A 24740-nucleotide genomic window follows, 5' to 3' on the forward strand; every position below is an offset into this window, starting at 1 on the left:
CCCAGATAGTCTACTCAACTCTACAGACATGACCTCTTTTTGGAAGGGAAAGGAACGAGGTGTGTTGACGACTTCAGTCACTCGCCCATATTTTGTCTTGGAGCTCTCCCTTTCTGCCACACCTCTTGGCCCACTGATAGGAATTTTCCTACTTCCCTCTATTATCTTAAGAGGGAACACCGTTTTGATTCATTTGATCAAGTCATGCGTCACAGCTCTCATTTACTTGCAGATACCTGTTAACTTATTGGTCCTAAAGTACCTAGCACATGCTGTCATGCTTTATTAAGAACAGTGATGCAACTGGCCTGTGGCTTTTCAGTTCCCCACACCTTAGTCTCTGTGTACGGCCTTTGTGTGTCCTACAGAGAAACTGGAGTTTCCCATTATGAGAGGCAGCATCCACTCTCTGAATGTTCAGCCTGGCTCTGAGAAGTAAAGTTTGTGACAGACTCCATAAAATACCAAAAATGCTATTGCTATAAACTGGTGTTCTGTTTATTTGTGTTTATAACGTGACTCCCTTCTGCTAAACTGTACAACTTCAATGATTCACTGTTAAACAAATGAGCAGTTTGTTTTTGTTGGCACAGATCAGTCATGAATTCGGTTAAGAATAATTGATTAGCTCGTCTCTATCTATTGCTGTAAACAGTAAAATGATATGACATGATAGTGGCGTACATTCTAGCATTCATGTTCGATTGCTTATGACCTTGTTTTTGGTTGAACTAGATGAGACGGGAGGAAGAAAGGCGTTTTTAATTTTCTAACTGGCGACCAGCAACCTGTGAATCATTCATTCTTCCTTCTGCCACCTCAAAGGCCTGGGGCTCCACTGCAACATGACTCGCTGTGCCCATTAGGACTCTGTTTTTGTCGCCCTAAATGAGAATTTGCTGGCAACTGTCCTCCTGGCCTCTTTAGGTTTGCACTCTTTTCAGAATAAATGGAGTGTTTCAGGACTATTGTATCTGTGATGTCTGCTCTGTTGCCTGCACAAAAAAAAGTCGGTTTATCTTAGTTTAAAGAGCGCAGCAATAAAAAGCTTCTGGCCTCCCACATGTCATTGTCCAGGTGGAAAGGGAGGACTTGGAGCATGCTGCAACAGAAGCCCTGCAGTCATGCGAGTGATAATGCACAGACATTTTGGCAGTAATCCATAATATTACTGAGTTTATTTGCACCAAGTTTGAATCTTGATATGAAAGTCTGTCTTTATTGTCTCGGATTTGAATGAGTCAGCTGATTAAATGTGTGTGAGTCATGTTACAGAGAAGCCGCCAAGTAAAACCAGAGCTTAAAGAAGAAAGTCGGTAGTATTGACCACACACCGATCCTCCCTGTAAAACAGCAGAACCAGAGATTAACTCACTCACGCACACATAGCTCAGTCTCTTTATTGTTGCCACTAACAAATGCTGTGAGTATGGATTGATATTGTCATATTGGCAGCATTACAGCGTTTACTTCCTTTGTTGCTTTCTAAATCAAACGCGTTGGCATTCAAACTTTTCTTCAGTGAATGTGCGTCATTAGTATGCGAGCTATTTGTCTTTTGCTAGCAGAGTTTGTTAAAATAACAAATACTTGCCTGACAGCAATAGTGGATCCAGGACAGCACTTTCTCTGAGAGACTTAATTGTCTGGGAGCTCTGTCTCATGTGTGGGCACGATGTCACATCTTTGCACTGTGCTGCTGTCTGCCAACCTTATTTCCTCATTTTTTAAACACTTAAGTAAGTATTCTGTATGCAGACCCAGAGTTACATCCTCTTTATCTCTCTGCTCTGCCCTTTCTGTACATCATCTGCATTTTTATGATGTCACTTTTCATATCAAGTGCCAGGTTAACCTTTTTACTTCCTGCTTGTTTTTTGTTGTTGTTGTTTTTCATCAGAGTTCTGTATGAAGGCAAAGAACGTCTGATCCAGGGCTGCGAGGTCATCCAGGCCACACCATACGGTCGCTGCGCCAACGTCAACAACAGCTCCGCCACCTCGCAGCGCATCTTCATCACCTTTCGCCGAGCACAACCCGTCCAGCCTCAGAATTCCCTGGCGGTGACCGACATCTGCGTCATCATCACCAGCAAAGGGGAGACGCCGCCACATACCTTCTGCAAAGTGGACAAGAACCTCAACTGTGGCATGGTACATCTGGGTGTTATTCTTTAAATCTAACACTCTGACGCCATCAAGAATAAAAGTATATTTTTATATAAACTGTGTTTTCAATCTTTCAGTGGGGATCCAACGTGTTCCTGTGTTATAAGAAATCAGTATCTGCGTCCAATTCCATCAGCTTCAAAGCTGGTGAGTGAGAGTGAAGTGTTTTCTGACTGATGTTTGTATATATTTTTTTCTTACTTACTTTCATTATTCATGCATTACTTTAATACCTGTATGAAAATTAATCAGCTTTTACTTGCGATGCCTTTATGATGAATCATTTTTGATAGGTCTCTGCCTACGATCAGCCTGCGTGGTGCCAGAGCTTCAGATAAAGACACTTCCTTTTATGAATATGTCTTTCTATTTACTTTATTGCTTTAATTATCAAACAGACTACTGGTTACAGTAAAAACATGGCTTCATTCTTTTATAACTTTTAGAATGAATATATTGTAAATATTGATATTTTATTTGTTGGTTGATTTTATTATTATGAACATGACATGAAGTCAAACTTATAAGACAGTAAGTCAAAATTATGAAGGAAACTTTTGACTTTCCATGTTCTGCTCACGAGTATTATTATCAGCATTTTTATTATTAGTAGTAGTATTAGTATTAGTATTATTGTTATTATTATTGTTATTAGTTGTAGTATTTGTAAACGACTACGGGACATTTTCATCGACTGAAAGCTTCACCAACCGTTTGGCCTTTGGAACAATTCATTGTGTAACAAATGTATAATCAGTGTCCATATGTATACACACACACACACACACACACACACCCCTGCAGACGCACACATGCGGGCTTTATCTAGTTGCCCTGTGTTTTTCCTGTGAGGCAGCTGTTTATTCATCTCAGACAACGGCACTTCCTGCCACGCCCATTATTTGTGTCTGTCGGTTTTTTTTTTTTTTTTTACATGTATGTTCACATGCATGTTCCAGGACTGGAACAAGTCTGCCTGTTCACATTACCACAATGAGTGTCTTATCACTTCATCTCACCAAACATGAAGTTATACAGAGGATCAGAATATTGCTCATAACTCCCTCCCTTTCTCTCCAGGTCTAATCTTTCGTTACCCAGAAGAGGACTATGAATCTTTCCCTCTATCCGAATCTGTTCCTCTATTTTGTTTGCCCATGGGTGCCAAGATCGAGTGTTGGGCACCAAACACACGTGATCCTCTTCCTGTCTTCTCCACGTTTGTTTTAACCATCTCTTCTGGTGAAAAGGTGAGACGCAGCACTCAAACGCAAGCTCTCAATAATAAAAAAAATCAACGAGTTGCAAACGCCGACTCTTCGGCTTCAACTACGACTGGAAATAATTAAACCAACACAAAACCCTTTTGACTTTTTCTGTCTCTGTTCCAGGTGTATGGATCAGCCATCCAGTTCTACGAGCCATATCCGGTGGATCTGTTGAGCGAGAAGCAGAAGATCCAGCTGGGCCTGCTCACCACCGTGGAGAAGAAGATGATCCCCAACCGGCCTGTAAACACCAATAAATGCATCTGCCTCCTGTCTCGCTGGCCCTTCTTTGAGTCGTTTCGCAAGTTCCTGTTGTTCCTCTACAAGCTCTCCGTCTCAGGCCCGCACCCACTGCCTATTGAAAAGTAAGAGTCGGCCTGCAGCTGCAGAAACATTAATATCATGTGACGACAACACTGTAAACTTTTGTTCACCTAAAAGTTTTGTTTGTATGTTTTTCTCAACAGGCACATCTCACACTTCATGCACAATGTGTCATTTCCTTCCCCTCAAAGGCCCAGAATCTTGGTCCAGGTGAAATATTCTGTTTAATAGATGTGTTGTTTTATTGTTATATTTCTTCATTATTCACATTATTAAATGTTTTCTTCCTCAGCTTTCGGCACATGACACCTTGACCCTCTCCCAGCCCGTGTGTACACCTTTACCACTCAGGTACAACAGTATTTGCAAAGCTTATCAGAGCTATTTCTCTAAAAAAAGCCCATGTCCAGTTATTTCAATGACACTTATGTTTCCATTTCAAGCTAAATGTAGCTCTTGTGCCTCAGTACAAACTCTGTCTGAGAGGCTGAATGAAAAAATGCCATTAAAAAAACAAGAAAAACAAACCCGTCTATTCATGGGAGTTTGTTCACTGGGAACATCCTTGAACATCAGTTTTTGAAGTCTTTTTCATGGTCACATTGCATAATGTTGCCATGTTGCAAGTGATATAATCATGATATAAACATTAACTCTGAAGTCTGAGTTACGTAACCCTGGAAACTCACAAAAGCTGTGATTGTCAGGTCTAATAAAATCTTGCTAATTGGATTGTGACCCCTCTGTGCTGCCGCTGCCTTTGTGATTCTTAATGGCCGTATTAGGTTATTTAAAAAAACAGGCTCAAACAGCGTGACATCATATGCAAACATCGGAAAGCTCCCTTAGCAAATAGAAACAGTACAGTAATTAGACTCTTGGCAACACTGACCAAGTAACACTTAATGGGATATTATCTCAGCAAGATTAGAAACTGTTGCACATCCTTAAAAATTATTGTCAAAATGAATCATTGGCACACAGAATTTTTCCCCTTACTGCTTGAAAGATTATTGGATTGAACAGTACTGTAATTATACTTTTATTTTGTTCACCACCAGTTGTTAACATTTACTACATTACAATTACTAAAAGGTCTTTAATTATCTGTGATTGAATCTTTGTGCCACACGGGTTAAAAATCCATTTAATCCACAAGTTCACCACTTTCTTCCTTCCATCATTCATGTCTGCACTTCTCCTTTCTCTATTCTCCGCCTGAGCTCATCATCTCACCCATCTCTCTCTCCCCCCGTCAGCGGAGCGGACTATGGCACACTGCTGATGAATCTGGGCTCCGAGAACTGCGCCACACTGCTGCACTTTGTCCTGCTGGAGAGCAAGATCCTGCTGCACTCGCTCCGGCCCGCTGTGCTCACGGGAGTGGCTGAGGCTGTGGTGGCTGTGAGTATGCTCTAAAATCATCTAGAGAAACAACCAAGAAGACTGGATTTCGGCAACATTTCCGCTTCTATTTACAGCGCACTTTATTGTTGCACAACAGCTCGTTACCTTAATGAGGACGTACAGTTAATTTACACTGAAAGTTTTCCAACCACTCATGACATTTGAGTGAGTTTAAGATCGTATAACTAGTGCTAAATAATAATAAAATCAATCGCAGTAACATCCTCCTGCCATTGAAATAAGCGATGAATGCAGTCCTTTAAATCATCAGGTTCACATACAGGACTTTGATGCTTTCTATGCAGCTGGTTCCTTTTCATGATTTGAGTCATTCAGATGGCTAAAAAGTAGAGGGGTAATTAAAACAGGATGTATTCCCCAGTTCAGGCGTGTTTTCGTTTTAGCAAAGCAAAGAGTATTTTTTCCCAAAGAGGCTTCACATGTTCAGCAGTAACGTGATCAGTTCCACATGTATTATGTTGTAGATGTAATCGTACTCACGAACCTGACACCATCAACAGCTTTTCCTGTGCACTCAAGCATGTGACAGTACGATTTTATCTGCGCTTCTTAAACCATCAAAATTAGCTAAACTGTCATTTGTAGGTCTGATAACATATATGAGGTCATTATCATTTTGCACTATTCGGCCAAATGAGCAATCAAAGCACCTTGGTTTCTTTAAAGCACATTTAAATCTTAACATCGCACAGTACTGTGAGATACTGTGAGATGCTGTGAGACCAGCACCCACATCCTGCTTTGACCCGTCACACTGAAAACTCTCTCTCGATGCCGTGTTCAAACTTTACTCAAACAATACCTCTACATAGAACGATACACCTTCACCTTTAAGTGAAGGTGGTAAGTGAAGGAGCACATTATGCATTTGAACACGACGGTATCAAATGCATAATGTGTACATAAGCAACACAGTTCTCCTATATGGTTCTCTTTTTGTTTGTTGCATAAAGCAGCATAACAACAACTAATTTAACTGCTAACCTAGTATTGTAGTGCAAATGAAAATCTATATTATGTGAAAGATAAGCATTGGAATCCTCCTTAATACGAACAAGAACTGAGTCATTATCCTGAATGAGTAATATGTTTTATTATTGCACAATTTTACTGTATCTTCTCTGTCATTGGCTCTCGAAGCCAAAGCCCTGGTTAACATTCAATCTTAAAACATCAACAGTTACCTAGTAGGTACACACTGGGTATTGAACCAGACTTGGACCAGATCAGTTGTTGATTCTCCAGCTCCATGAATGTAATTGAACTTTGCCAACTGTGTCTCTTTGAATACACAGGATGTCACAATCCTCAGAACACCCAAAGGCATTAGAAGTGTCACAATAAATCAGTTCACAGTGTAGAAGAGCTTTATATCACATGGAACTGAGGTCGCTTACATTTGAGACCCTTGTCTGGCTCATTTAATTCTGCTGTATTGTCCACTCTAGACTCTTATTCCAGTGTTTGGAGATAAGATCTTTCATATTTTTAAGAATAAACAGCTCTCTGGAACATCGCATCACCAATTTGGGTCATTTAAAAACATGTACGTATACCACTGACTGCTTTGGTGTAGTAATTTAGCTTTTTCTTATTGTCTGTCCTCAGTTGATCTTCCCCTTCCAGTGGCAGTGTCCCTACATCCCCCTGTGCCCGCTCTCCTTAGCAGGCGTACTCAACGCTCCTTGTCCTTTCATAGTGGGTGTGGACTCACGCTACTTTGACCTTTATGATCCCCCGCCAGATGTCGTCTGCGTGGACCTGGACACCAACACTATCTACCTGTATGTGATGCTTTAACATGAGAACCATTCTAGTGCCTGCATTGTACTGCGTATTTGCGATATGTCCACCTCAGTCTCCGTGTGTATTAGTAGTGTCTTAAATGTTGCTGCAACACATTTGTTTAAATTTCCAGCTAAATTAATCCAGTGGAATTTTGAGTTACAGATCTGATGAGAAGAGACACAACAACTGGAAGAACCTCCCAAAGAAGCCCTGCAAGAGTCTCATGAACTCACTGAGCAACTTGCACCACCAGCTGGCCACAGGTATGAACTGCATCTGTTGTCCTCCGAGAGCACAGCAGCTCTTCACACAATTTATGTGTGATTCAACCGGGAGGGGACAAAATCATAGAAACACCTCGGACACAGTCCACTGTTACATACAACAACACTGCAACAACAGATATGGTATTAAAATAAAAGACCATCACTTTTATATTTGATTCTTCATTGCATAAATTCACTTCAGTTTATCCATATAGGGGAATCTGGGAATCTGAGAAGTGTTATTGGGGGGTGAAGGGTGGGGTAATATCACTGTTTAACACCTTTGTAACAGTATCTGAAGAATTATTTTACCAGCATGCTAACGCTAACAAAGGTAGCTAACTAATGATACTGTAGTGGTGAGGAAAGGTACGTTGTGATGATGTATTTACTCTAATACTGTTTATTGATGTTATCAGCTAGATTTTCTTATTGTCTGATAACACGTCAGTTTGAGACTCTGTACTTCCAATATTAATTAAATGGCTACTTTGAAAATGTCGTTGATGACCTTGGTTTGTGTCTTTTAGTTGCCATGCGTCAACCAGCACAGGAAGGCTCCGCAGTGGACATGACCCCCATCGAGGTGGACTTCACCTGGCACAAGAAGAAGACGGCCCTGGAGATGGAGATCCAGGAGGCCTTTCTACGCTTCATGGCTTCCATCCTGAAGGGCTACCGCTCCTACCTCAAACCCATCACTCAGGCACCTTCTGAGAAGGCCACAGCCGCAGACTCTCTCTATGACCTGCAAGGTAAACACTAATGTAAAATTAAGTTGTTTTACAGTAACGAATGTCCTGTGGATTTAAGATCATAGGTACTGACGTGCTGTAGGTAATTATTTTGTCTACAGAAATATTAATTAGCTGGTAGCATAGTGGCTTTGTAGCCTATGCACAATTTACAGCCTTAATTCAGATACACTCAACCTAATGCTTCATTTAATCGACATCTCTATTTCAAGGAGCATCTCATCTGTTACTCAACCTAAGTAGTTATTGAAATCAATCACCTTTTTTCATTGACTATAATAAAGTTCACTAATGCTTGTTGCCGGAAAATAGTTACGTGTCCATTTAGTTTCACTGTGAGGGATCTATTTTTGACAAAGAGAGCAAAGGACAAGGCTCCTATCTCTGCATAATTTAACACATTGACCGATTGATGCAAGTCACTCAAGAAAAGCATAACAGTCAAATTCAAAATGTCTTTCATTCGTTCAGATGCTTTCTATAAATCCCTTTATATCAATAAATCAAAAATGAACAAATCTGGATCTTGTCCTGCTGCAGGATTTCTCAAAAGCAGAGACCGCACCCACCAGAAGTTCTACTCCCAGCTCACCAAGACTCAGATATTCATCCGCTTCATTGAGGAGTGCACCTTCGTCAGTGACAAGGACACCGGTTTGGCCTTTTTTGACGATTGCGTCGAGAAGGTGATTACCAACCCAGCGTTGTTATGTTGTTTTGTTTTCTCTTTCTTCCTCCGGAGGTTGCTTTCCATGAACGAGCCTTTGTTTCATGCTAGTTGACTGGAAAAATGACATAACTTAGGAAACCCAAATTTCCTCTGATTCATTCTTTTCCCTTTACTCTCTTTCCTCTTCTTGCAGCTTTTTCCCTCTGATAAAATCGCCGAAAAGGGCACCAAGGTAACACTTACACTGTAATTAGTTTTCCTATAATGAAACCTGTTTCTCCATATGATAAATGTACCGTATGTTTCATGTAGCATGAACATTTCCTTCCTTTCTATCGTCAAATACTAACCACAATCAGTTAAGCATGTTTCAATGGCTAATTGTGAAGGTATAATAGAATGTAAAATGCTGATGTTTTTTCTGCCAGCAGAGTTTCCTACTTGTAAACACAAGATTTTTATGTGTCAATAACGCGGCATGTGATTCTGACTGCAGGTTGAAGGAGAGTCATCTGAGGACACCAGACTATTGGAGCTGGACGAATCTCAAAAGAGTGAACACACTGTCTTTGTCATGCCCCCAGAACCCCCAGCTGACGATGGACCTGACCCTACTCCTCGATACATGTTAGCCTTTTTAAAATCAGTAAATAAAAATAGGAAAAAGAGTGTTTAACTATGATGATAACTCTCTCTAGTTGGGAGGTATAGATTTAAATGTATTCCCCTCAGGATTTGTAATAATGGTATTTCTCATCCTCCAGGTATAAAGGTTTCCCCAGACTACAGATGGATCTATTTGACCGTCCAAAAGAGTTACGACCAACACTTAGCAGCAGAGCAGCAGGAGCAAGTCTGTCCAGCAGCCCTGCGCTACTGGCAAAGAGGACAAAGCAGGTGTGCACACACTCACACTGTCATATCAGCTGAAGTGCCCTGAAGTGCTGGGTTCTGTAATGACCCTAATCTGTTTTCACCTGTAATGTACAACATTCTTTAAATATCCACTCCATATAACAGGAAATCAAGCTAGCCTACAAGTTGGCGAAGCGTTTCTACTCCAACCCTCAGCTGTGGGCCCGCTGTCTGTTCAGTCACTGCTACAGCCTGTGGTTCATCTGCCTGCCAGCAGCTGTGCGACTGGCCAAGTCCAAGAGCCGTGCCATGCAGCAGGCGTACAACGTCCTCTTGAAGATGAGAACCACTGAGGTGGAGGTTCTGGATGAGGTACGGGCATGTTATGAATGAGATATTTGTTCATGTTCATTATCTCATTTTGAAATCCGTTATTAATCTAAGTTTATATTTATCTCCTCTCCGCTTCACTGCTTTAGGTGTGTTATAGAGTGGTGATGCAGCTCTGCGGTGTCTGGGGTCTTCCTGTAATGGCTGTCCGAGTCTTGGTTGAGATGAAGAAAGCTGGAGTACAGCCTAACGCTATCACGTATGGATACTACAACAAGGTAATTTGTGGCTTCTAACCTTCCAGTTGATAAAACAGGGAGATTATTAACACAGGGATAGCATCAGATAGATAGAGAAAGCTACCAGCACTTTGTTTTCCCTGCAGGCCGTCTTAGAGAGCCCGTGGCCGAGCAGAAACCGCAGCGGCCTGTTTATGTGGACTAAGCTTCGTAATGTGGTTCGAGGAGTGGGCCAGTTCAAGCATGCTCTGCACCGTACATCTCCCACGCAGGGACCGACGCTTAATGATACAGGTGCGGATTAAAGGAGACATGAAGCGCAACACATAAGATAAAAATTATTATAGTTTTGGGAGTTAATGACATGTTTTTGTCAGTGTTTCCTGTTTTGTATTGCTTTTTTATCACTGTATTTTTCTCCCCATTTCCTTCTATAGCTGCATCAGTAGGAGGATCAGCAGTGACCGACGCTGACCATCTTAGTCATGGAAGTGCAGACAGCTCAAGTGAGGTCAACAGTGAGGAACATAATGTGTTTACTCACAGTCGGAGCATGGAAGACACAACAGACAACCACTGTGGCACAGGTACTGATTTGCTAAAGCTGCAGATCTAAAACGTGGAGCATTGCAGTTAAGCTGTATTATCGAAACGTGTCTAAAATCTGTGTGGTAAAGTCTATGTAAAGATCCATGTTAAAACCTCAAAGAAAGTTAGTGTTAGTTCAGCATGGTTTGTGTCTTTGTGATCTGCAGGGAGGCAGTCTGACCAAGGCTATGGCTCCAAGGATGAGTTACACCAGGAGCTGGCAGAGCCTTCAGACACACCTATCCTTTCCACAGAAGGCATAAACAAAGCACAACAAAATGGTAGGAGGAGCCCTCTGTGTATGAAAACACCTTCCTCCATGTATGTCAGTGCTGAATTGACCATGTTATACTTTATGTAACCAGGGGTCAATATTGCTGGATCAGTGGACAGTGCAGTTGCAGTGGCAGAACCCGCGTCTCCTGTTGATTTGCCCTCACCTGTCCCTAGCATTGTTAAAGTCTCCACTGGGAGCTTTGATGGTGAAACAGGTGAGTTATGATCATGATTGGTACTCCTGTCAGTCAGTATATTATTTTAATCTGTATTCAAATTAAGTTATTCACCTAAAAAGGTTAATTGCAATCCAAATTAACGAGGACATAATCATTCCTGTGCACGATCTGCAGGTACAGGGATGCTGTTCAGAAGACACAGCAAGAACGATAGCGTGTCTCTTCCTGATAATGATGCCTCACTGGCAGCAGGGGATGTAGCCAAGCAGCCTCAACAGCAGCGGCAGAAGTCCTTCGCTGAGCGCAGCTGTAGCTTCAGTGCTGAAACCCGTGCTGGAATGCTCCTGGAGAAGGGCGTGGACCACATGGCCAGCAAGATGGGTGCCGATGCTCGTATCCTTGCTGCAGCGCTCTCTTCTGGCCAAAGTCCACCCCCTAGCAGTGTGTCCAAAACCCTTTTTAAAGACCTAGAGGAAGAACCTGAAGAGGATAAGGGCTTGATACTTGAAAAGCTAATAGAGGAAGAGCGGCCAGGAGCCACAGAGGAAGGGAAGGGAGACGCTAAGGATAGAGAGGGCGCTAAGGTAAAAGTGGAGGCACGAGAGAGGAAGCACACTGAAACAAATGACGATGAGTCTGGGGTACGAGGAACGATCCTGGAAAGGGCAGATGTAGAGGTGGGTGCCGATCCACTTTCCCTCCTTGCGTCAGAGAGCGAAGAGTCGGCTTCTGTTACCAGCGAGGAGCCACTGCGCTCTGTGCCTGCAATGGTGTCCCGCAACCTGGCTGAAGAGATTGAAATGTACATGAGCCTGCGAAGCCCACTGGGTGTTAAGTCCTCCAGCATGGAGCTGCGGCAGTCCCAGGGAGATTCCACTGATGCCCCAAAACCCAAACAGTCCATGGAGCGGAGGTCCAGCCTTCCTGTACCTCCTATTAAAACTCCACGTGGCTCTCCAAATGACACACCAAAACGCAGCCCCAACACCGTTACACGCTCTAAGACATTTGCAGTAAAGACAAAGAGCCCCACCAAAGCCGCCCCCAGCCCGGGTCCTAGATCGTCCTCACTAACGGCACTGGTCAAGTCCTCACAGGGAGGGTCTCTGGGTTCAGTCATTAATTCCATTTCAGGCATCAAGATGGACACTCTGTTGTCAGGACCTAAAATAGATGTACTGAAGTCTGGCATGAAGCAGGCGGCAAATGTGGCCAGCAAAGTGTGGGGGGCGGTGGCATCAGCTTACGCCTACTCAGATGATGAGGTGAGTGATATTGAGGGATGATAAACACATTTACACTTTTGGTTTCTGTGTGTCAGTTTTCGTTGATCATCCAGTGCTTGAATTTTACTGGACACACTTCCTTATTCAAGATGAAAACGTGGGCTCTGTGTAACTTATCTCTGCAGGAAGAACAGTTTCAGAGTGGTGGTGGCTTCCCTAGCCGTCTTAATGAACACATGTTGGCTGCACATGACTTAGATGACAGTCCTGAAAGAAGGAACATACCAGGTTTGGTGGCCAATGGTCTGAACCAGAGCTGCACCAGCCTGGGCAGCAGCAGTGGCAGCAGCGACACAGGCCGCGGCACTCACCAGACTCGTAAGCAGACTCGGGGCAAATGCATATGAGGAAAAAGTGGAAGGGTAGGGTCCAGTAAGGTTTGTTACAGCAGCTAACTGTGTCTCCTTGTGCAGATCCAACACCAGGACGAGTAGGCAGGGGTCTGGACTCTGAGCAAAGCTCCTCACATCACGCATCCTCTTCAAGCATCTACCAGAACTGTGCACTGGAGGTCAGACATAACATATCCAAACAGCTAATGCGGTGCGACCGTGTTTGTTCTGACAAGATGCTGTATGACTAACTGGGAGGTTATGTTTCCCCGCTGACAGGTGCTGATGTCGAGTTGCTCCCAGTGCCGCTCGTGTGAATCTCTAGTGTACGATGAGGAGATCATGGCGGGCTGGACAGCCGACGACTCCAACCTCAACACCAACTGTCCTTTCTGCCAGACGGCCTTCCTTCCATTATTGCACATTGAGTTTCATGACTTGCGCACGGTGACTGGGTGAGAATGTATTGCTTTACTGTTCCTAGGAAGACGTGTCATTATGTTAAAGTGAAGTTAAAAATATCTTTTTCTCACTTTAGGTTTTATATGAATCCCAGCGCTTCAGGAGACAGTATCCACAGCAGCAGTGCCCAGCCCACAGTCAGCAGTTCAGCCGACATTAAGACAGCCGACCTGATTAGTTTCTCTGAAGAGGAACCGAAGGAGACTCCGGATAACCGTTCTGCAACACAAAAGAGGTACACATCTAAAAACCTACTATAAAACCACCTACCTGGTTGCAAAAAGCTATTGTCAGAACAATTTTCATTGCAAATATTCAGCATCAACTACCAGAAACCGTACGGAAAACATAGCGTGCTTTGTGTTCCTAGTCTGGTTCCAGAACCACTGCAGACGGACCCCTTGGGTCTCCTGGAGCACCAGGCAGCAGGGAAACAGCAGAGATGCAGTGGGACGTCACTGACACGCAGCAACAGTGTTGGAGGTACACTGCAGAGCCTGGACTACTCCCAGAGACCTGGACATGGCGTGTCTACCACCAGCCTGCCCTGCAGCCTGCAAGAGGTGTCGATTACACGTTGTCACTAACGAACCCAATTACAGGTTATGATTCATCAGTGCAGGTCAATTGAATGTAGTCTGTGTTTGTCAGGATGGCATGGGCACCAGAAGACCAAACCCCAAGCCCGTCTCTGTCCCCTACCTCAGCCCTTTGGTCCTACGCAAAGAGCTGGAGACCTTGCTGGAGAACGAAGGGGATCAGGTAAAGAGCTCGCAGCAGTCTGCCGCACATCCACGACATGTGACTCAAGTTCGTACGTTTGTTGCTCTGTAAGTCCAACTCCTCTTTGTCCATCCAGGTGATCTACACCCACAAGTTCCTTAGCCAGCACCCCATCATCTTCTGGAACCTGGTGTGGTATTTCCGCCGCTTGGACCTGCCCACTCACTTACCTGGGCTCATTCTCAACTCTGAACACTGCAACAACGGAGTACAGGTTACTATGGAGACGACACCCATCACCTGTCATTTTTGCTGCGCTCACCGTTAAACAAACCTGATGGAACAAACTCATCTTTTTTGCAGCTGCCTCTGGTGTCCCTCCCCCAGGACAGTAAGCAGGTGTATGTCCAGCTCCTGTGGGACAACATCAACCTGCACCAAGAGCCTGGAGATCCACTTTATCTGCAGTGGAGGACCTTATGTAAGGGTGTATACACACACACATCAGGCCTTAGTATCCAACAACGTATGTTTTAGTCCTAAACAGTTAAAATCCTGCACGGGGCTTAGTGTATTCAAGAGAACGGTCTTAAATAAGCTTTTATGAACTGTGCGCCTCACACCTTAATGCAATAAAACTGTTGACCAGAAGAGGTCAGACATGAGCTTACTTACTTAAAAGGGTTATGCTGATGGTGTGCGTGTGTGTGTGTTTGTTGTTTCCTAGTGGAGAAAAAGGCAACTTTGGCTCCAACAGACCACCAGGAGATTCGCACTCTCCTCAACACGATTGTTCGCAACATCCAGACCAACGATGTGTACGGACCCATCAACTTGCTGATCCGAGAGATCAAACGCCGGGAGGCGGAGGGAGTCAAACGGCAGAGGTGAGCCCTGCTACTCATTCCTCCCTCCATTTAGGTTTCTTGATTTGCTCATGCAGTCCATAAAAACATGTCTTATGACTTATTTTTCTCAGGAGTATCTACAGAGAAATAATGTTTCTTTCTCTTGTGGCCTTGGGACGAGAGAACATCGACGTAGGTGAGTAAATGTGTGAAAAGACGCTGTGTTCCTACACTGTATCCTGTCCTTTAGATGCTTGTGAGTCATTTGCTGACACCTTCTTTTCAGTTTATTAAATGGGAACTGACCTCGTCTTTGTAACAATGTTCCAGTGATTAGAGACTCATTTACTTTTGCTCCCCTTCCTGACTCTGAATCCACTCTCCCTCCTTACATATCCGCAGAGGCCTACGACAGAGAGTACCGCGTGGCTTATGACCAGCTGAGCACCGAGCAGCTCAAGTCTTTGCACCGCATCGATCAACCGCCCACCCCCAGCGTCCAGTGGTGTCTTAAATGTTTTGGAGCCCCTTTCATCTAACCACCAACAACCGCAGCAAAGAAACTAAGTCCGACTAGCAGTTATCAGGAGGGGGAGGACTATGTGTAAACCCCTTCAGCTGCGCAAACATGGTACTACAGCTACCAGCTTTTCGTGGAATATGCCCATTGTCTGCTTTCCTACAATCTTATTGTGCTTTTCATAGTCTTTTCAAGCAGCTGCCTTCAGGCGGGACTGTTTCTGTTATCTGCTTGGAAACGGTGAATCTTTCAGGACTTGTCAAAGCGTGTTTCTTTACAGATGGTGTGTAGAATAATTAATCACTGTACAGTGTGCTGACTGCCAGTTTGGTGTAGACATGTCTGTGGATGTATGCTCAATCATGGAGGCAGTTTCTTGTCTCGCAGCCTTCTGCCCACTTTACTTAAATCTGTCCTAACGCTCTCCAGATCGAGGCCATGTACAGACCCTGACTGTCCCTTTGTGCACTTTCTAAAAAAAAAACAAAAAAACAACCAAGTCCACCTGTCTTTTTGTACATATGTTTTTTTTTTTACTTGGCGGGGGGGGGGGAATCTGAAACTAGGGTTGCCTATTCTTTTGTTGTTGTTGTTTTTGTTTTTTTTGGAGGGGTGGAAACATGTCTCGATGGCCTGAATGTCTGTGTGATCAGAGTCTTAATGAATGTTTTCATTTTACGTGTGAAGCTCTCCATCAAATGTAAATATGTGTTTGCAGCAGACATGTAAATGGGAGAAGACCGTCAACGACAATCACTAATGATCAATCACTAAAATACAGTCGCCACATTCCACAAGTCTTAACGAAGTACAACACTTAACCGTAGCTTAAAAGAATCCGTCATTAGGAGAGAGAGGAAAATCCAGAGAAGAAGAAAAACATCAGGACCTCACTACTGATTCACACACATGAAAATAAGACACGTCGCAGCAGCCGTGTCACTGTAATCAGTTCAAGTTGTGTTTTTAACATCTTCCTTTTTTTAAACAGTAGCATACTGTACTTGCTCAGCTAATATGCCTTACGGTCATGATGAATTAGATCTGTGACTGTGTATGTACTTGGGCTATTCCTTACTCTAGCACAGAACGAAGCAGTAAGGTGTTTTATATCGGGTATATTATTTGCTGACAGGGTGGTTTTTATGGTTCACACACAGTAGCTTTGAGTAATCGTGGTAGCATTTAGGACTTTACACGGCAAAAGGGCTTCTTCAGTACTGCTGATACTGTGTTAGGTTTGAAAATAAAAAAAACGCCTTTCACACGACATTCCACTAAATGCTGATGAAAGCCAGGAGAAACGTGCCGTGATGAAACTGTTGGGACGTGGGTGTAGATGATTCTGTCGTATACTTGGGAGAGAGTGATGCTGACTTGTACAGATGAGATAATGTTGTAAAATATTCAATTTGCACTGCATCGATTCAAACCAGATGAGGCCGCCTCAGAATATCAACCACATCCCGTAGTTGTTTCTCCTGCAGAAGAAGAAAATCTCAGTTATTTATTTTTGTATTATTATTTGGATTGCAGAGACGGTGTAGGAAGTTTAGCATTTTTAATGACTAATAACCCCCCCTCCCCCTTTTTTCTTTTTAATCTGTCTTAAGGGATTCCACCGTGTACTGACTTTGTAAATTTACAGACAATGTACAGAAGAGACTGTCTAACGATAGATTAAAGTGATGTCTTACCGTCCTATGGAAAGGAACTGAATGTCTACACTTTAGCGCGCTGCAATAAATGAGTTTGTGAACTGATTGAAAACAAAACGTCTCCAGTTTTCTTTTGTTGTTGTTGTTGTTGTTGTCGTCTCTGTTGGAGATGCTTCACATTAAATCATAAAGATTATTGTCTAGTTACAGGAACTGAATGATTGGAGCGGGAGTGACTTGGAGCTGCTCCCACTTGCACCCTGTCAATATTCCCTGTAACCTTAACACACACACACACACACACACTCCAACCAGTCCATACATATAAAACGTATGTTGTCTCATATTTGTGGGCTGTAATCACCCTGCATTGAATATAAATAGTTTTGCCTTCTTGTTTTTTTATTTACTTTGAGTCAGTTTGTGTTTCTTTGTGACAAAATTTGCTCTGATTTTACTTTTGTCCATTAGTTTGTGCGGGTACCGTCTCACTTTAAACATTTTGTGTGTCACTTAACTTATCACTGTTTCCAAATGTAGATATTTTGAGTGTGTGTGTGTGTTTAAGTTGAGATTATTGTGCATGTCCTATTATCTTTGCAGCCATTGCATGTTGTCACTTCATGCTGTTTCTCTGGTTCAGGGGCCTCATGATCGCTTGGGCCCTGAACCTGTTTAGACCCGTTTAATAATTATCTTTCTAAGTATTTTAATACATAGAATAAAAATTCTTTTTTTATTATTATTATTATTATTATTATTTAACAATCATCGTGACATATCTGCATCTTTCCGCCACAACAACGCAGATCTCGGAGAGCGTCGTGCGTCCCGCGGGCGCGCACGCACACGTTCATTAAGCGCGCTCCGACAGGTGCGTGCAGCAGGTCGCGGAGATGCCGCTGAGACGGACGAGAAACGCGGGGAACGGCTCCAACAAAGTGCAGCTGAGCCGAGACATGCGGCAGAGCAGGCTGGCTCTGTTCATCCAGCAGTTTGAGAAAGAAGGTCTGCTTGCTTCACGTCTCTCTGTCCTCCTCCACCTCCCTCTTTCTCCCTCTGTCCATCTCCAAACTCTGCTCCATGTTTATTCCAGCGCAAGAGCGCATGAACGAGCTGGAGGCCAAAATGGAGAACACGCTGGCCACAGTGGACAAGGTGTTTAAGGTGGAGCTGATGAAGATGCCTCCCTCTCTCCACAGCACGCTCATAGGAGATTTAATTAGCGGTGAGACTTTAAGTCATATTTTTTTTATTATCTGACTTTAATTTAATTCCTTAAATTAGTTGTCGCCTGATCACACTCACCTGTCAAACTGTCCTGTGTTAGAGGAGGAAATCTCAGCAAGTGAGGTGTCCATAGCCCTGAAGGTGAGTTGAGCCCCATCTGAAGGTGTTTATTTAATTTGTGGAACATATTACTGGAGGTGTGATTTGTTTTCTTTGCAGAATGAGTCCATCAAGATGCAGCAGCCCCTGAAGAGGGCACCCAGTAAAAGAGGTGCAACGTGATCATGAATGATTTATATATTTTTATATTGAAATATTAAAGGCACGTTTGTCTTATAAGTCATTTGTTTTAACGGTGTGTATCTGTGCTTTCATTTCGTTTGTAGCAAAGTCAACTGATTCTTCACCGGTTCAGTCCACTCCACTGCAGAGGTCCACGTCCAAGACCTCAAAGGTGGCAGGATGACTGATTTAAAATTTTCATCATTAAAAGTCACAGTGATAGTGATGTAAACGTCTCCCTCTGTTCTCTGTTCATCTTTTTCCTCTTTATTTTTAGGGAGGAAATGGGACCAAAAAGACCAGGACGCTAGCCGGCAGTAACAGTACTGGAAACCTGAGGTAAGACTGCAGCGTGATGTGTAGCATGCAGTGTGACTGGTGTGCAGCCTCTGATGTTACAGTGATGTCTACAGGGGCTCGTCAGTCGCCGCCAAGAGAACTCAAAGCCGTCTAACCAAGACCAGTGACCAGACCGCGCCGGCCAAACCTAAACTCAGGTTTGTTACCGTCATCTGTAGAAGATCATCACTCTAGTTGATCAATTAAATATGTGAGGACTGATGTGCGACTCCTGTGCTGCTCCAGGTCTGTTCTCTCTGCAGGTGATCTGCACTGCTCGGTGGCCGGCTCTGCTGCACACATCACTGTAACCACTGCACAGGGACAGGTACAGGACTGCATGTGTTTCTATATGTTACCACCTTTGATGCTGTTTCAGTATTTAATTTAAAGCAAAGGGCCTTGAGGACTGTGCTCTTCAAACTGTTTGAGTACAGCACTGATGCTGGCTCCAACAAGACTAAAGATTTATTGAACAGACCTGTATGGATTTACTGTTAATGTCTAGTTAAACTAGCTTCTGTGGAAAACTGCTTCATGTTTTGTGCACATTTGTTTGTAGACTGTCAGTTTCTCTGAGGAGACCAAGGATGACATTAACTGGGACTTACTGGATGACGTGGCATTGTGCCAGATTCAGAAGCTCACGGTAATCTGTGCTCACTTTGTAAATTGAGACTCATGTTGTTATGAGAAGAAGACTCGTGATTAGACATGTATATATTTTTAATCATTGCACTGAACCAAGTGGCCATCTTTCTTTCAGAGCCTGATGGAGTATCTGTCCAGACGAAGTCGCTGTCAGCGATGAGTAGAGACGCCTGAACGCATTTCATTACAATTGAAGCTAAAATCATAAGAGTTTGGTCAAATATTGATCTGATGTGCTACCAAGAGGAACACAAATGCTTTATCTGTGTTTTTAAAAATAAAATAAAGCTTATTTTTGTATTAAATGACACAGTTGAGTGATGTTAAAATGAAATGACTCTACCCAAGAGTTGACAACAAGCTGGATATTTGACATGATTTTAATATGAATGGTTACAGATGTCGTTAGAGTCCGGATCTAAACAACAAGAATAAAAGTTATCTGCTTTTCATATAAAGAACAAAGATCCAGTAACTATAAATAATTGACTCCAGTAATGTTTATGTAGAAATGAGCACAGGATTAGTTTGACAGTGGCTACTGAATGTCTCTATATAATGTTTATATAGAACTGACAACATGATCACAGCACAATTACATTTTTACAAAAGTATAAACAGGATTGTGGTTAACATGCATCCTCGTGTTCATGTTCAAAATGTTAATTCTCCACCTATGAATAAGACACAACTGTTAAGGATATTACTAAACTCAAGTAGTGGATCACTGCTGCTGCTGGGAGGGGAGCGACTCCATCTCCACCTCCATGGGCTCCTCTCCGATCGGCTGTGTGGAGGGAGTGATGGAGCACGTAGGCCGTGTGCTGCTGGCAGCGGGAGCCGGTGTGGGAGCCGCCTCAGGAGCAATCCGGGGGTAGAAGGGTCCGACCAGCCAGTTGAGCGGCGTGTTGTTGACCAGGTAATCCATGACGTTGTCGAGAGACTCTTTCATTTTGCCCAGCTGGACCTTGCAGCTGCTCAACACGCCGTCCGGCATGTCTCCCAGCACCTTGGCCTCGCTGAAGCTGGTGTAGACGTGGGCGGCGGAGCGGGTGAGGGAAAGCGCCTCCTGCTGGATGTGGCTGGGGAGGCCCTGCAGGCTGGAGACGAGGACCAGGCAGGTGGTCTGGAGCTGCTGGGTGAGGGCGTGTGCCAGGGCCAGAGTGCGAGACTCGATCACCTGAGAGGAGGAGGAGGAGGAGGAGGAGGAGGACAGATTTAAGTAAACTGTGCATTTACTCCACATGTTCACAAACAAACTGGAATCATTATGTTTGATTTCAGTCTGTTATCTCACAGCCAATTAGTGTTTTCTCCGTCTTTACCTCTGCCTTATGACCGCTCTCCTGGTTTGGACTATTGGACCTCCACGACACCAGGGAGTTGTTTACCGTGCCATCAATATTCTTCCTGCCATGCTGAATCTGGTTAAAACAAACACTTGTTACAGCAAATCTCCCTCACTGTGCTCCTGCTATTAATAATTAATGATAAGGAGACCCACTTTGTCAACAGTGTTGTTGAGCTCAGAGATGAATTCCATGCTGCGATGCTTGCCGTCTTGGATTTTGGCCACAGCCCTGGTGTACGCTCGCTTTCTCAGCTTGGTGGAGATCGAGCCCAGGCGGACGTAGTAGCTCGGTTCCTTCTTATCAAAGCCTTTGATGTTTTTTGTCTCCAGCTCTGTTGTAACAAAGTGAAAAGTGAAACGTCCTGTTAAATAAAGATAATCAATCGAGGCCTGAGGGGTAAAAGTAAAAGTGAATTCATTTCAGTGCACGTTAGCCTCCTACAAATTGTTGTAGTGTTTTTTCCTGTTGCTGTAGCTGGAGGGTTTTAAACCCATGAAGAATGTAGTTAATCTCTAATCAGTCCCTAAAACGGATCAGTTTAGACAAACGCAGACTGTTTGTGTGTGACTGTCGCAGCTCACTCTAAACAACAGCTCCTTTTAATGATGGAGACAAACAGATTCCCAGAATACGACCTCGATAAGTCCTGTTATCCTGGAAACTAAACAAAATCCATCATCAACAAATTCCAGCTGCCGCTTAATGACTGACCTTTGATACAGCTTGTTACAGAAAAACAGGCTTCATTTCACAGGTCTCTGTTAATCTGGGCTTTAGCTGTTTCTAAAATGCAACTATATCTGAACTGGATGAGATCCACTAGTGGACCGGTTTTCACATCTGGCCCCACTCACCCAGCTCTGCCTCCGTCAGAGGCAGGTACTGCTCCACCAGACTCTCAGATGTAGTGAGCGCCGTGTCCACGCCGCTGCTGACCAGCTGGCCCACGCGACTCTCCAGCACCGTGCTGACACTCCCGCTGACGACGGCCCTGGTCTTCTCCACCCCGTCTTGCACCGCGCCCCGAGTCTTTTCCACCACGCTCGTCAGAGTGTCTGAGACCGTGACTGTCACAACATCCTTGGCTGTGTTTACAGCGTCCTTGGCACTGGAAACAACCTGGGCGGGGGACGCAGAGCACGGATAAATACATATTTCTGGTCCTGATAGTGATTGCAACAAAGGATGAGTGAGTGAGTGAGTGAGTGAGGAGTCAGCAGTTGAGAAAGTCGGGACACAGGTCACGGCTCAGCCCTAAGGAGACGAGCCAACTGTGAGAGGAGACATTTTGAAATACATGAATACATAAAGCACATACCTGCTCAGAGGGTTGGTGAAGGATTGGTAGGTTCTTCTCTATTTTGTCCAACCCTTTACAGGCCAGGTTGTTGGCAATGGCAACTGTGGGCAACAGAACAAACAGAAGCAAATAATCAACTGATTTATTCTAATAAATAATATGAGAAGTTTAAGCTGCATTACAAGCTCGGTGAGTATGAGTGAACAGTAAAACTGGGTGAAAGATCACGATGATTAAGAGGCTGAACTTCCTGTTACAAGCTGTGTGACTCAGCAGGTCAGCTCATAATCCTCCTCACCGTTTCACTTCAGTGCGTGGTTTCTGGTTTTGACATCACACAAACTTGTCTACAGACGGATCGAAAGAAAAACATCTCAAACGCAAACTCAGTGGTTTCTTACTCTGGGGCTCGAGCTTGCCCATGATGGGCGAAGCGGTGGTCAGGGCCACGGAGGTGATGGTGCGGACCCCTTGCTCGGCGGCCTCGCACACGGTCTTGATGTAAGGGTGGTTGTCCTTGGTGTTGGAGTACATGCTGGAAACCATGTCGTAGGTGGAGCTGACCAGAGGGAGGCTGGTCACCCTGTCTACCACAGTCTGTGAGGAAATACCAAGTAATAGAGCATTTATTATAAAATATAAAAGTAGTTTTAAAGGTCTTATGTGTATTTGAACATAAATTAAAGTAGGATCTTTTCATTTATACAATTAAATCATGTTTCACATTATTATATTTCATTTTTATTTTTAAAGATTACACTAAAAAGTACATTACTTATTACATTTATTTCTGTACTAGAGTGGAGAGTCTCACCTGGTTTGACATCACTGCTGCTGCTGCCATGTCTGCTATAAAGAAAATCTATAGAATAACAAGAAGCAAAAAGTTACTTCCGTCTCCCAACACCTTGTACTTTTACTTTTATATCACAACAACAGCTAAAATAAAGTCCGGCAAACTGGAGTCCAGCTCAAGTGAAGCTGTTTCTACTGTTAAAAAGTGGAATTAAACCTGTAAAAGCGGAGGCTCACCGGCTGATCCTGCTGTTCACCGTCCAGCTGTGCGCTGATTCACACTGCGAGAGGACGCGGGCGGCTGTATTTATGCCGCCCAGCTCTCGCGAGATGTGGCGCGACGCGTTCACGTACCGTGCGGTTTTTTTTCTGGGACAGAGGTAACGGGAGCACAGAGCGGTCGGGGGAATTCCTCTGAGATCAGCCGTCACATGGACAAACGCTGACACATTACAACAGTCTGATTTCTTATCGTTTCATAAGCCCCCGTGACGACCTCTGGTAGTGGGATGAGGATGTTTTTCATCACTTCAGAGAGAGTGAAACACTTTTACATCTAATGTCTTGACATCTAACTAAAGCTGAAATAACCAACCTGTTTTAAATGCGACTTCTTGAAGGTACTAATAAAATTAATTCAAGTAAAAGTACCTGCCTAAAGAAATTCTCCACTACAAGTAAAAATACCACTTTAAATTCCTTACACAGATTGCACTGCAGAGAAAACAATGGAATTTAATCACTATGGAATTAAAGGCCGGTGATAAAATTTAAATGTCCAAGTCAAGGCCAGATTTATTCAACAAATGTAATGTGGTAATTAAATAAAAAAAAAATAAGGTCGAAGGTCTCTGATGCTATGTGAGTGTGGTAAAGGTGGAATCGACTTAAAATAATACATTAACATTTATCAGCTGATTATTTTTTGCAGTAACAAGTAACTTAAACTGTCTGTTGGTGCAAGGAAAAGCACCCAATCACCACTATCCTACATATATACAGTATATAAATAGATAGATAGATAGATAGATAGATAGATAGATAGATAGATAGATAGATAGATAGATAGATAGATAGATAGATAGATAGATAGATAAATTATACTTTGTGCACAAGCTGTAGTAGAATAAAAGTACAATATTTCCTTTTTTATTGTAGCCAAGTAAAAATAAATTTAACATAATATGGACATACGTCAACAAAGTACCTCAAACTAAACTAAAGTACAGGTCTTGAGTAAATGTAATTAGTTAGTCAGCACCTTTGTCCATCATAATCAATAAGAGCACCTCATAAGACCTCCTAGTCTGAAACTATGTTGTTTTTGAGACTTTCTTGCCTCTGAGCTTCTTTTTTTTTTTGGTCTGTTTTTGTTGTTCTTTGTTTGTTTTGCATGAATTTCTGTTACATTTTGGTCTGTTAGGACAAACAAGAGCTATTAACTGTATAACTCTCTGCTCCCCACTAAATGCAGACACTACCTTGTAAGGTCCTTAATATTTCAGGTGATAGGTTATAGTGCTTGAGTGATGCATGACGTAATGATCACTGAATGGGATGTTCGAATAATGATTAGCAGAGACAGGACCAGGTCTCACCTGGGTTATTTGCGTTTGTCACAAATGCTTTAATGTGGGCCACCTTTGATTTTGCTTACCAGCGTGATGTAAGTGTAATGACCAAAGGTTCAGAATGAGTCTGGCTCTGAAGGTGCTCCACTCTACATATTCTTGCATTATGTGTTACAAATCATCTATTTTAGAAGAGAAGAACTGAACTCGACTTCTTTCTTTCTTTTCTGCAAAAGTTATCGCAAAGGAAACGCCAA

General features: G+C 43.3%; 3 protein-coding genes across 6 annotated transcripts in view; 2 read left to right on the forward strand and 1 right to left on the reverse strand.

The window, feature by feature from the left end:
* The window catches only part of dennd4c (DENN/MADD domain containing 4C), a 29503-nt gene extending 12564 nt beyond the window's left edge, over positions 1 to 16939 (forward strand). The window contains exons 3-34 of one of the 2 annotated variants that reach the window (XM_026352538.1): positions 1901 to 2153; positions 2246 to 2315; positions 3249 to 3418; positions 3560 to 3801; positions 3904 to 3970; positions 4053 to 4111; positions 5020 to 5164; positions 6797 to 6972; positions 7139 to 7239; positions 7773 to 7997; positions 8538 to 8683; positions 8861 to 8899; positions 9164 to 9294; positions 9432 to 9564; positions 9688 to 9894; positions 10002 to 10130; positions 10238 to 10385; positions 10529 to 10678; positions 10847 to 10960; positions 11045 to 11170; positions 11309 to 12399; positions 12546 to 12738; positions 12834 to 12931; positions 13032 to 13207; positions 13291 to 13449; positions 13585 to 13777; positions 13866 to 13976; positions 14074 to 14211; positions 14301 to 14418; positions 14665 to 14824; positions 14917 to 14981; positions 15188 to 16939. In XM_026352538.1, coding sequence (XP_026208323.1) covers positions 1901 to 2153; positions 2246 to 2315; positions 3249 to 3418; positions 3560 to 3801; positions 3904 to 3970; positions 4053 to 4111; positions 5020 to 5164; positions 6797 to 6972; positions 7139 to 7239; positions 7773 to 7997; positions 8538 to 8683; positions 8861 to 8899; positions 9164 to 9294; positions 9432 to 9564; positions 9688 to 9894; positions 10002 to 10130; positions 10238 to 10385; positions 10529 to 10678; positions 10847 to 10960; positions 11045 to 11170; positions 11309 to 12399; positions 12546 to 12738; positions 12834 to 12931; positions 13032 to 13207; positions 13291 to 13449; positions 13585 to 13777; positions 13866 to 13976; positions 14074 to 14211; positions 14301 to 14418; positions 14665 to 14824; positions 14917 to 14981; positions 15188 to 15324 — 5470 coding nt within the window. In that variant the 3' untranslated portion in view covers positions 15325 to 16939. The remainder of the gene's footprint in view (positions 1 to 1900; positions 2154 to 2245; positions 2316 to 3248; positions 3419 to 3559; positions 3802 to 3903; positions 3971 to 4052; positions 4112 to 5019; positions 5165 to 6796; positions 6973 to 7138; positions 7240 to 7772; positions 7998 to 8537; positions 8684 to 8860; positions 8900 to 9163; positions 9295 to 9431; positions 9565 to 9687; positions 9895 to 10001; positions 10131 to 10237; positions 10386 to 10528; positions 10679 to 10846; positions 10961 to 11044; positions 11171 to 11308; positions 12400 to 12545; positions 12739 to 12833; positions 12932 to 13031; positions 13208 to 13290; positions 13450 to 13584; positions 13778 to 13865; positions 13977 to 14073; positions 14212 to 14300; positions 14419 to 14664; positions 14825 to 14916; positions 14982 to 15187) is intronic. The other variant, XM_026352539.1, reaches the window with a different exon arrangement.
* An 881-nt stretch (positions 16940 to 17820) lies between these two features.
* Positions 17821 to 19752, forward strand: cdca9 (cell division cycle associated 9). Of its 2 annotated transcripts, none has more exons than XM_026353376.1 (10): positions 17821 to 17971; positions 18060 to 18191; positions 18294 to 18334; positions 18413 to 18464; positions 18580 to 18647; positions 18753 to 18814; positions 18877 to 18972; positions 19061 to 19142; positions 19377 to 19463; positions 19581 to 19752. In XM_026353376.1, the coding sequence occupies exons 1-10, from the start codon at positions 17860 to 17862 to the stop codon at positions 19623 to 19625; spliced, it is 777 nt and encodes a 258-aa protein (XP_026209161.1). In that variant the 5' UTR covers positions 17821 to 17859; the 3' UTR covers positions 19626 to 19752. The 2 variants fall into 2 exon arrangements, with proteins under 2 accessions (XP_026209161.1, XP_026209162.1); XM_026353377.1 differs by having other exon boundaries at positions 17830 to 17971; positions 18889 to 18972.
* Positions 19753 to 19831: 79 nt separating this feature from the next.
* plin2 (perilipin 2) lies at positions 19832 to 23205 on the reverse strand. 2 transcript variants are annotated; one of them, XM_026353374.1, is made up of 8 exons: positions 23150 to 23205; positions 22932 to 22979; positions 22519 to 22714; positions 22136 to 22218; positions 21672 to 21936; positions 20970 to 21148; positions 20791 to 20889; positions 19832 to 20645 (listed from the first exon to the last, which is right to left on the reverse strand). In XM_026353374.1, exons 2-8 carry the CDS (start codon positions 22959 to 22961, stop codon positions 20190 to 20192), a joined length of 1308 nt encoding a protein of 435 aa, XP_026209159.1. In that variant the 5' UTR covers positions 22962 to 22979; positions 23150 to 23205; the 3' UTR covers positions 19832 to 20189. The 2 variants fall into 2 exon arrangements, with proteins under 2 accessions (XP_026209159.1, XP_026209160.1); XM_026353375.1 differs by having other exon boundaries at positions 23130 to 23188.
* Between the last annotated feature and the right edge of the window lie 1535 nt (positions 23206 to 24740).

Source organism: Anabas testudineus, chromosome 18 (genome assembly GCF_900324465.2).
Source record: "Anabas testudineus chromosome 18, fAnaTes1.2, whole genome shotgun sequence".
Taxonomy (NCBI): domain Eukaryota; kingdom Metazoa; phylum Chordata; class Actinopteri; order Anabantiformes; family Anabantidae; genus Anabas; species Anabas testudineus.